This window comes from Panthera onca, chromosome D4 (genome assembly GCF_046562875.1).
Source record: "Panthera onca isolate mPanOnc1 chromosome D4, mPanOnc1 haplotype 2, whole genome shotgun sequence".
Classification (NCBI taxonomy): Eukaryota; Metazoa; Chordata; class Mammalia; order Carnivora; family Felidae; genus Panthera; species Panthera onca.
This window is the reverse complement of record NC_138351.1, coordinates 66,661,870-66,674,021: the sequence shown is the minus strand read 5'-3', so window position 1 is coordinate 66,674,021 and position 12,152 is coordinate 66,661,870. Positions and strand designations below refer to the sequence as shown.

The following is a 12,152-nucleotide window of genomic DNA, read 5'->3' as shown; positions in this document are numbered from 1 at the left end:
TTTGAATATTTACAATGTAATATGTTCATTCAGAAAGTCAACTTTTATTATAAACTAAATCATAAAGTAAACATAAAATTGTATGGTTAATAATCTATACTTCCCAAATGGTTTCATGTGTGTATGTTTGTATGTGTGTGAGAGAGAGAAAAAGAGATTGAAAGATTGAGAGAGAATTCAGTTGGGGAAATTTTGATGACTGTACATGAGCCTCTTTATGATTTTTGTGTGAAACAGAGTAATGGGCCTCTTGTAATTAGGTCTTTAGGGCTTTATTTCTGAAGTCTCATGTTTTATACATATTTCATTTATGAGGCAATTTAAAGTTGCCCATAGAGGTTTAGAGAGGTCTTTAAGAACACTTAAATTGTGTCCTAAAGCATGGAGCAGATTCTTTAGATATTTGTGGGTCCACAATGGGGCAGTGTTTTAGCCTGGGCTTTATGGGGAAATTGCCCCATTCCTAAAATGTATGGTTAAGTATCAATTTCCTTCCTATTTCGAACTAGAGGAATCTAATGGTGCTTTGTCTGAACTAGCAGAATTTATCTTTGTATTCACACCTGTAACAGTCATGTGTCTATAAATGTCAAACACTCAGTGAGTTTCTATGGCCAAATGATTACTCACTAGTAGCTGCCTCTTTGGAGGCTCAGCTACTAATGTGGAGTCATGAAGATTGGCTGCAAGTAGAAAAGCAGGACAAAATCATCTGTTGCTGCAACCTAGAGAGACAGGCAGTCTCTGGTTTGAAGGTAAGTTACTGCAAAGACAGGAAACAAACTTATCATCGATAAGTAGGAGTTGGACTGATGGTTTAAAAGTGTCAGTTTTGAACATGAGATGTTTTTCTCATTGAGAGATTGAGTGTTAGAAAGGGAATTTAAGGGTCTAGTGACTGCGATGTGGTGGGGAGAAAAGAGCTATGAGACCAAAAGAGCAGTTCTGTATGCAAAGACCACTGCACAACCAACTGGAAGGAATTTGCCCAGCAGGATGAGTTACTTTTTATTAATGTTCAGCTTTTTAGTGTGTTACATAGTATTTGGACACTGTTATTTACTTGAGCGAATTGAGGCTTACTATAGGGTGTACAGTAGACTATGTGTTCTTTGGGAAACAAGTCATCGCTGGTCCTCTAGCAACAGCTCAGTTCCATTTGGTTCAGTCACTTAAGAACCAGGTGAACTGTGTTCCAGGGCCTCTTTATACAGAGATAACATACGAAGAGGATCCTATGACCAATTTGGATTTTTTTTTTCAACGTTTTTTTTTTTTTTTTTAATTTATTTTTGGGACAGAGAGAGACAGAGCATGAACGGGGGAGGGTCAGAGAGAGAGGGAGACACAGAATCGGAAACAGGCTCCAGGCTCCGAGCCATCAGCCCAGAGCCTGACGCGGGGCTCGAACTCACTGACCGCGAGATCGTGACCTGGCTGAAGTCGGACGCTTAACCGACTGCGCCACCCAGGCGCCCCCAATTTGGATTTTTTTAAAGAAACTGAACATTATCATTTTGTGAACTGAAAAAGAAAATTTACCAAAGCAATGCATAGCCAGAAAGACACCTGCTTGGGCATTATTCTAGTATGTTTGCATGCAGTATTGGGGACTATTTTGAATATCTGCTTTTCGATCATTAGGTTATAATTGTAAAAGTGAGTAGCTTTTCCTTTTCCTTTTCCTTTTTATGTCAAGAGGCTTGCTAAAAATGTTAAAGTAGTCTTAGTCAAAAAAGTTAGTCATGTGTTTTAGGACAAGGAACACACTGGTACCTTACTACAACCCTATCTTTTTATAGAGGGAATTGAATTTGATATAAGGCAGAACTTGAGATGATTTTTGCCATTTTGGCACCTAATTTTCTGGTGTCCAGAAGATTGGGGTGACTGTGATAAAGTGTATTAGGATCTGTACGTAGGATGAAATAATACCATTTGTCAGAACATTGTGTGTGATCTGATTAAGCTTTTAAGCTACATGTACTTGATAAAGAAATGATAAAGAGATAAAGAGATGCAGATGACTCTAACAGAAGGAAGAAATGAACGGAGAAGCATGAAGGAAACCACTGACAATGGGAACCACTGTTGTGCTAATTGGTTATATGCACCAGCTCATGTAGTCATATCAACAAATAATATGATATAGGTGTTTTTATCTGCATCCTGTAGTGAGGGATGGTGATGATCAAAAACCTGCCCAGGCCACCTAGTTAAGAGGCAGAGATAGTGTTTGACCTCAGTTTGCCTCCAAAGTCTGTGTGCTTGACAGTGGTATGGAATGTGTTTGTTAGAATATCATGTAGCATGGGGATAGCTAATGGAACAATGACTTTGACAGATGATTTTTTTACAGGTGTGCATATAATCTTCACTATTCAAAGGACCCCTGTGTACATAATACCCTTGGGGGTCTCAAGTGGTTTGAGACCTAACCCAGAAAAGTATGACAAATTCTATAAGATGGAAATCTTCTAAAAAATTAAATAATTTTAAAAGCTAGGGCAAAGAGGAGTTTAGAATAGGAAAATCAGATTTGGTTTTGGATGATCCCAAGGAGACTAATTATGGCCTGAAAATGAGAAGATGGACCCTAGACTCAGAGCAAAGTAATTCATAACGTTAGATGGACAAAAGACTTGAGAACATATCCACTTATGGATTGGTAAAATTGAGTAGAGTGTACAAGTTAATGAAAACAAATAGTGAATGACAACTAGCCAGCAAAATAAGGAAGTGGGAAAAAAAGAAAATGCAAAAATGCAAAATAAGTAAGTAACAAAAATAAAGTATATGGAAAGAAAAAAATAAAATACATTAATATTTATATTTTAAAGTGAATGGACTTGATATTCTCGTAAAAGACACTATAAAAAGAGATTAAAAATTTAAACCCAGATATACGTTACTTATAAGTAGTGTACTTAACAAAACGAAATGGAAGAATTGAAAATAAAGGAATGCACAAAGAGCAGGCAAAAGCAAACTAAAAGAAAGCAGGAGTGTAATAGCAATATGCTAAAAGTGGAATTTAAAGCACAAAACATGAGAAAGGTCAATTAATAACATTCACAATTTATAAAGATTATCAGCCATAACCAATACAGAAGCTAAACATATAAAAATCCTACATATATAGTATACACATACTTAAAATACATGTACTTAAAATTTTTGAATAGAATTTATTAAATATAGATGTCAGAAAATAATTATTTGAAATATTTGAATAATATATTAAGTAAACTTGATTATATGTATAGATATATGCATGTATTGTGTATCCATATAAAACCATATGTCTTTCTCCAAGAGAATTCATACAATTTACAACATGGATCAAGTAATTGGCTGCCCAAGTCTCCATAGGTCATGTTCTCTTTTCATAATTAAATAAAGTTGGAAATAAATAACAAAGTCAAACACAAATATCTAATGACTAGTTATGCAAGAAACACACATTTGGGTAACTCTTGGTTTAAAGAAGGAAAGGGAAAAATTACCTAGAAGCCAATGACGAGAACATCTCATGAACAATCTCATGAAAGTATTTTAAGGACATTAATTAGAGGTAGCAATAGAGAAGAAAGAGGAAACTTCAATGAATTTAGTTCTTATATCCTGGAAATAGAAAATTCCAAGTAAGTTTAAAATATTTACAAACAAAACTTAAGTTAATAAAACAGGGAAAAAAAAGTGAGAAGGATAAATCTATCCAAAAGCCCCCAACACCCAGCTTTTTTGAGAATACCTGTATTATAGGAAAATGCCTTGTGAGATGAATAAGAAAAAATATTACGTAAGAATAGTAAGGAAAAAGGAGAAAGGAGAAAGAATTTCTCACAAGGGAAATCACAGATTGGAAGGGTTAAATGTTGTATGACAACACATTTGTAGTGATACATAAAGTATCAAATGAAGTCTCAAATCTCCATTTTGAAATATTGCTTCTTTCTGAATAATCCCTATTTTGGTCTGATAGTTCTCTTGAAACATTAGTATTGTCAATTAGTATTCTAGTCTATAAGCCAAGTTCTCTAGAAATTGAATAATTAAGACTTTATACTCTGCAACCATATGGCTTGGGATTAACTCTTCGTTCTACCATTTTTTTTAGCTACATGACTTTGATCTTAAGCAAATTACTTAATTTTTCTGTGCTTTATTTTCCTCCTCTGTTTATAAGTAAAGATGATGATGCTAGTAACAGTAACTAATAGGGTTGTTATTCAGACTGAATTAGGTAATGCATAAAGCAAGCAATTAGTAGAGGATTGACACAGAGTGAGAAATATTTTGTCTTTCATTTTATTCCTTAACTAAACAAATATTTTTGAACATCTATCTCTGTGTCCACTTCACTATAGATACTGGACTGTGGAAGTAAATAAGAAAAGTATCTATCTTTATAAAGTTTACATGCTATGGTTAAAACAGATAGTAAACATAACATTATAATTTCAAGGAGTGACAAGATCATTGATTTATTGTGTGGTGGTGTGTAGCCAATAAAAATGGTTTATTGTTCACTTACACATGAAATACAATGCTAAGTTTTTATTATAACCTCAAGTTTACATATGTGATGATAAATACGACAAAAATCCCAGGCTTCAGGAAAGAAGACTTAGGTTTGAATCTTACTTAGCTCTGATATATATTTACCTTTGGTCAAGTTCACTTAATATTTACACTTTATCTAAATTGTGGATAATAATATCTCTGTCACTTAGCATTGTGATGAAATTAAGTAAATTACATGACATATTTCATGTAACATAAAACATGTTAGTTTCCTCTTCCCTTCCCCCTCTTTCTTCATAACTTGCCATGCTTTGGTTCACATGGTTTACTTCTTTTTTTCTTTAGTCTTTTCCTTAAAAAAATTTTTCCCCTCTGAGAAGAGGGGTACTTGTAAATCGGTACACATTTGAAAGTAATCATAATAAGATACACATTTTGTTTTAACAAATTTTAATGTCTTACAGGTAAAAGAGAAACAGTAGAATGGAATGGGAAAATCAAACCATTCTGGTGGAATTCTTTCTAAAGGGGCTTTCTGATTACCCAAGGCTTGAGCTACTCTTTTTTGCACTAATCTTAATAATGTATGTTTTCATCCTTCTGGGCAATGGCACCCTTATTTTAATCAGCATCTGGGACTCCCACCTTCACACCCCTATGTACTTCTTCCTGGGGAACCTCTCCTTCTTGGACATCTGCTACACCACTACCTCCATTCCCTCCATTCTGGTGAGCTTCCTCTCAGAAAGAAAGACCATATCCTTCTCTGGCTGTGCAATACAGATGTTCCTCGGCTTGGCCATGGGGACAACAGAGTGTGTGCTCCTGGGCATGATGGCCTTTGACCGGTATGTGGCTATCTGCAACCCTCTAAGATATCCTGTCATCATGAGCAAGGATTCCTATGTGCCCATGGCAGCTGGGTCCTGGATCATAGGAGTCATCAACTCTGCAGTACAAACCTCATTTGTAGTACAGTTGCCTTTCTGTGGGAATAACGTCATCAATCATCTCTCCTGTGAAATTCTGGCTATCATGAAACTGGCCTGTGCTGACATCTCAGGCAACGAGTTCATCATGCTCGTGGCCACAACACTGTTTATATTGACACCACTGTTATTAATCATTATCTCTTACACATTAATCATTGTCAGCATCCTCAAAATTCGCTCTTCTGAGGGGAGAAGCAAAGTTTTCTCCACGTGCGCAGCCCATCTGACTGTGGTGATAATATTCTATGGAACCATTCTCTTCATGTACATGAAGCCCAAGTCTAAAGAGACACTTAATTCAGAGGACTTGGATGCTACTGACAAACTTATATCCCTGTTCTATGGGATTGTAACTCCTATGATGAATCCTTTAATATACAGTCTTAGGAACAAAGATGTTAAGGAGGCAGTAAAACACTTACTGAGAAGAAGTATGTTTAACAAGTAAATGGGAAAGGGACACATAATTTTTGTAATCACATTGTGGAAATCAATTAGACAAACTAAAGGGCTAAACAGATAGGTTCTTACTGCTGTGTCAAATTCATCTCTCAGATCTCTCAAGCTCTAATATTTTTTGGTGCAGTGTATAATGAAAATAAGTAAATAAATGCCTATGTTTTAGGAGTCAGCGATTGTTTTTATTGTTGAAGAGCTTGATTAAGAGGGCAAGTAGAGGGGTAGTGTAATAGTGAGAGAGATTTCCAGACAGGAGAATGTTACACTTGTATTAAAACCTTTAAAATGTTTTTTGAAAACATATGGTATCTATCTTTCTCTGTATGACTTATTTCACTTAGCGTAACACTCTCCAGTTCCATCCATGCTGCTACAAAAGGCCATATTTCATTCTTTCTCATTGCCACGCAGTATTCCTTTGTTATATAAACCACAATTTCTTTTTTTTTTTTTTTTTAACATTTATTTATTTTTGAGACAAGGAGAGACAGAGCATGAACAGGGGAGGGTCAGAGGAAGAGGCAGACATAGAATCTGAAACAGACTCCAGGTTCTGAGCTGTCAGCACAGCGCCCGATGCGGGGCTTGAACCCACAGACCGCGAGATCATGACCTGAGCCGAAGTCGGTCGCTTAACTGACTGAGCCACCCAGGCGCCCCTAAACCACAATTTCTTTATCCATTCATCTGTTGGTGGACATTTAGGCTCTTTCCATAATTTAGCTATTGTTGAAAGTGCTGCTATAAACATTGGGGTACAAGTGCCCCTATGCATCAGTACTCCAACAATAAATTTCATATTAAAAAAATAAAATGTTTTTTGATAAGATTATTTTCAAAACCAATTTCATATTTTCTTTCTTTACAAGGCAAAATTTATTTTATTTTATTATTTTTTTAATTTTTTAATGAAATTTATTGTCAAATTGGTTTCCATACAACACCCAGTGCTCATTCCAAAAGATGCCCTCTTCAATACCCATCACCCACCCTCCCCTCCCTCCCACCCCCCATCAACCCTCAGTTTGTTCTCAGTTTTTAACAGTCTCTTATGCTTTGGCTCTCTCCCACTCTAACCTCTTTTTTTTTTTTCTTCCCCTCCCCCATGGATTTCTGTTAAGTTTCTCAGGATCCAAATAAGAGTGAAAACGTATGGTATCTGTCTTTCTCTGTATGGCTTATTTCACTTAGCATCACACTCTCCAGTTCCATCCATGTTGCTACAAGGGACCATATTTCATTCTTTCTCATTGTCACGTAGTACTCCATTGTGTATATAAACCACAATTTCTTTATCCATTCATCAGTTGATGGACATTTAGGCTCTGTCCATAATTTGGCTATTGTTGAGAGTGCTGCTATAAACATTGGGGTACAAGTGCCCCTTTGCATCAGTACTCCTGTATCCCTACAAGGCACAATTAAAACTGGCATCAGATTTTTAAACTCAGCTAAAATTATGAATTTACAATACTGTAATTACTAAAAGAATCTGATTTACTTGGAATCTATTTAAATATGTAATGCTGATTATCCTCTGGGTAGCTGTATAATAATTAAACCTTTTGGTTCTAGTATAATAATTGTTTTTTTAACTTTTTGTTCATCTCCACCTATGAGGCATTAAATTATTAATATTTTTAATTTCAACATATCTACTTTGACAGTCTTTTTTCCCAAACACCTTATGATATATGGGATCTAACTGCTTTAGACTTGGAGTTAAATAACTGACTTTTGAAGCTGTTTGAAAATTAAAAGTAAATAACCACGGATAAAGGTAGAACTGTATCTTTTCCTTTGTACCACTGACTCTCTATCCATGATATGTTGCTGATCCAGGAGGAATCTGTTATTATGGAATGGTGGATATACCTTTAGATGGTTTTTACATTTGATCCTTATCTGGGATTTATATTTCATTCCTCTGTTATGGGAATGTTAAGCTTTAAAAACATTTACTTTTATCATTTTATTTCTTCTTATCTAAATTTCACACTTTAAATATTAATATTAGATTTTAATGTTTAATATTACATCTCTTTTTTTCTTACCTGACATATTATTCCCAGAATTTTTTATTTAAATTTAAGTAATTTAGCTTATGTTTTCTTTAGAATTAAAAAAAATTTTAAGACATTAAGTTACTTGGTTTTATTCTTTTGTTTGATTGCTTTATCTTTTTAAACACTGCTTAAAATCCTACATTACTTGTTACTTTTTATTTAGATTTTAAAATATTATTGTTTTTCTATTTTAATCTTTTAATTTTTTTAATCTTGTGTTTACTTTTAATTGTAAAATAGAGATTCGTTTTCCCCTTACAGTTCAGAAAGAGGCAGCAGTGAGCATTTTATAGCACACCACATCACAAAAAGAAATGGCTCCTTTATTTCATTGTCATTCTACTTCTCTCTGTCTTCTTGAATCTTTTAGCTTTCTTAGTAATGATAGTAGGAAGTAATTATTTTCTGTGAATATCCCTCAAGAAATTTGAGAGAACCACAAGTTCTATGTCCTTCCAAGATCCTATATCTAACTAACTAACTAACTAACTAACTAAGTAATGACAACAACAACAAAAAGACCTAAGACCTAAGTGACTTCTTGGAATGGTGTATTTTCTGAAACTACATCGGGAATAAAATGTTTTAAATTTCTCCAATATGCAAAGCTGTTAGGATATACTGAGCCAACATTTGTCTAAGACCACAAGCTGTCAGCATACTCAAGGAGGTCGTGAAATATTTGATTGACAAACCACAATAGAGGTTTTGTATAACAGGTTTTCATCCTGATTTACATCAAATATACTTATTCCCAAGATGGAGTTCTTGGGAATTTCTTTCCAGAACAGTCATATATGTATATCATATATATACTGTTTGTGTATATATATATATATATATATATATATATATATATATATATATATATACATACACACACACACACTGTTTGTCACTCCTTTGCATTACTTTCTTTCATCATCATGATCAGTGAGAAGCTGGCTAGAACCCAGTTTATACAAAGTAAGATTTTAAAAAAGCACCAGAGTCTTTTCACTGATTCATGGTTTCCTGACTTTGTTGGATTTAGACTTGGTCATTGTGCAGCTGCCCAGAAAGTGGAATGACCATATTGCAGATTGGCCCTTCTTTGGAAAATGCTTAGGGGGCAGACAGACTAGCAATTTGTAAACTTTAGTTGGCTTTCTTAGGAGAGAATGATGTGCTATTCAGAGGGGGACAGAATAACGGAAGGGTGACTAAATGAAAGTGTTTAGAGACTACTGGTTGTGGCTGATCTCTTGTTTCATACCACTATTTAGGCTTCAGGACCAGTCATTTCTGCCTGTTCTTCAATGTCATCAATGCTGATGTCATTTTGATCCAGTTTGTGTCATCCCATGCATGGATTTACATTCCCTTCATTCTCTGAACTATAGCTAGCTCTGGGCTTCTATTTACTAACTGAAGATTTGAGGAAGATACAAAGGAATGACAATGCAGAAAAGGAAAAAAGAATAACCCTAATTAGACTTCAGATCTCACACTTCCTAACCTCCACCATGAGCTTTCATAAAGATTCCTTATCACCATCTCTCCCCTAGGCTCTGGTCACCTGTTATGTTAATAGGGTTCACTGTTTCTTATTTAAGAATTATATTTTAAGGGGTGCCGCCTGGGTGGCTCAGTCGGTTGAGCGTCCAACTTCAGCTCAGGTCATTCGAGCCCAGTATGGGGCTCTGTGCTGACAGCTTGGAGCCTGAAGCCTGTTTTGGATTCTGTGTCTCCCTCTCTCTCTGCCCCTAACCCACTCGCATTCTGTCTCTGTCTCTCTCAAAAATAAATAAACATAAAAAAAATTTAAAAAAGCATTATATCTTAAATTTGTTACCACCCTGAGTCCCAGAGTAGCATGGTATCTTCCCAGAGATTATTTCCCCAGCCTGACCCCATGAATTTATATCTGGACCTTGGGAGACTTCAGGTTCAGACCAAAGCTTAAGTACTCGCTGTCAGCCAGGGAACAAAGAAAACAATGCCTATTTTTTGTTTTGTTTTTTTGTTTGGTTGGTTGGGTTTTTAGTGAAACATCTTATGTCTTTGGAACATGTTGGCCCTAATAGAACCAACCTTGGAATGGTGACCATATGTGTCCTTTGCTCAGAACTAGTCTACTTAACATCAGTTTCCCTGGTGTAATTAGTAACAGTTTACTCTTTCAATGTCAAGTGTCCTAGCATGGATGACCTACTGTATAGGCACCTTAAATAGCAGCACCTATTAGAAGCAGGAAGAGCATCAGATTTCAGGGAAGTGATGGGAATAGCAGATCATAGCATTGTGATGGGAGTGTCCTGAGGTGGACAGCATGGACACATCCTATCAGTGCAAGTGAAATGCTTTCAAGTAGTCATCAAATTAAATGGGTGGTTCTTCCATCGAGTTTGGAGACACTCCATTAGATTTCAGTTGTCACTGAAAAATTGCTTAATATACACCCATAATGGTAACTTTATATGGATCTGTGGACTTCCTATCAGGCAAAAATTCACTAGAGTTTTTCTTATTTCTGATAGTTCCTTGTTAGGATAGTAAAACTGTATAATCTGTTTATAAAAATTGTCCTTTTTTATTATGGAGGGACTAGCAAGCAATTTATGTAAAATGATATGTGATCATTGAATAACAAAGGAATGAGGGTCCAAAACAAAGCAATTCTGGTTTTCCCATTGGAATACTAGCTTTTTCATCAGAAGATCACTTTTATTGGCTTTGCCTCGAATGAGATGAGGAAGATGTAAAGAGAATTCTTCCAAACCTTGGAAACTTTAGTCTCGTACTTGCCTTTAACATTAAATATTAAAATATAATGAAGTAATATCTACAAGCAAATAGGAACAATTTCAAATTCTTTCCTATTCACTATCATTGCTTACAGATTCAACAGTTCTCTTAAGATAAATTTGCACATAGATTTTCATTTGTTCTATTTGTACCTTTCATTGCTTAGAGACATTCTTTTATAAAACATCCTTGATATTCTCCTTGCTAATGACATTTTAAGGCCATGATAGACTTTCCTATTATTTTAAAGGATAAATATTAGAAATCTTCAAAAACGAGATATCATTTGTGATTCCATGAATTCTGAGGTAGCTTGAAAATGTCAGGATGTGTTTACCATGACTGAAAAGACTGACATTAAAGCCATACTTTCTACTCTCCACTAGATTGGGGAAATTTAATTTCTGGGATTTAATAAGCCAGGGAAAAATGTACTTATTTAATATAATCTTGTGTTATCACATCCATGAAATATCTTGACTTCAGAAGTTTCTAAAGGCCTATGAATGGGCTGTTAACTGCCTTTTTTAGGTTACCTTGCGACTCTGGGGAAACTCTGTGGAAACTATGTCCTCCACATGAAATGAATCCTGAGGAAAGATCAGCTAAGGCTACAAGTAAATAATTTTTTTTGGCCAAATTTCCCTATGTGTCAATAAAAGGATTACTCTAGACAGATTTGTATCTATATCTTGCCTGATACTCATAGAAAATATTGGTCTGAAATATAAAATATGTCAAGCATTTAGCTGCTATTGCAGTTGCCAATTGCAATTGAAAATTGCCATTGAAATTTTGGTAGAATGTTTAATAAATTAATACCCATACTTATTGAGAAGTATAGGTATGCTTAGTTTTAAATGTTTAGATCTAGTTAGAAGGCATGCCATCCTATCATAAACAACACTGATTCAATATAGTTCAGAGCAGTTTCTCATCTTTTCTGGAAATAGTTTTATCCTCAAGTGCCTTTTTTTCCACTTTTAAGTTTTTAAATAAGGAATATGACATGTGAAGGCCCATTAATTGGACCTCAGGCAGAAAGTAACTTGGGATATAAAATCATCAGGACAATTGACCTTGGTCTGAGCTAAAATATGTGAAGCTTTCTACTGAGGTCTTGGGCCTCCATCACCTAGTCATAAGTAATTCTGTCTGAGAATTTGCCCATATTGCAGATCTAGTGGCCAGATAAGATCTATCCAGATATTCTATTATAATGATGTTTTCTACAATCTACTCTGAAGTTTCTTAATTTGATTTACATTTATTAGACATCAGAGAGTGACAGATGTTTTTTATTTTAATTAATTAATTAATT

At 35.0% G+C, this 12,152-nt stretch overlaps 1 protein-coding gene across 1 annotated transcript; it reads left to right on the top strand.

Annotated features, from left to right (window-relative positions):
• The first annotated feature begins 5,010 nt into the window (after positions 1-5,010).
• Positions 5,011-6,038, top strand: LOC144614048 (olfactory receptor 13C2-like). The gene has a single exon (XM_078436152.2). It carries the CDS (start codon positions 5,011-5,013, stop codon positions 5,965-5,967), a length of 957 nt encoding a protein of 318 aa, XP_078292278.2. The 3' UTR covers positions 5,968-6,038.
• Positions 6,039-12,152: the final 6,114 nt, after the last annotated feature.

Excerpts from the sequence above, each read along its gene's own strand:
- LOC144614048 (XM_078436152.2), top strand. The coding sequence starts at position 5,011 with ATGGAATGGGAAAATCAAACCATTCTGGTGGAATTCTTTCTAAAGGGG.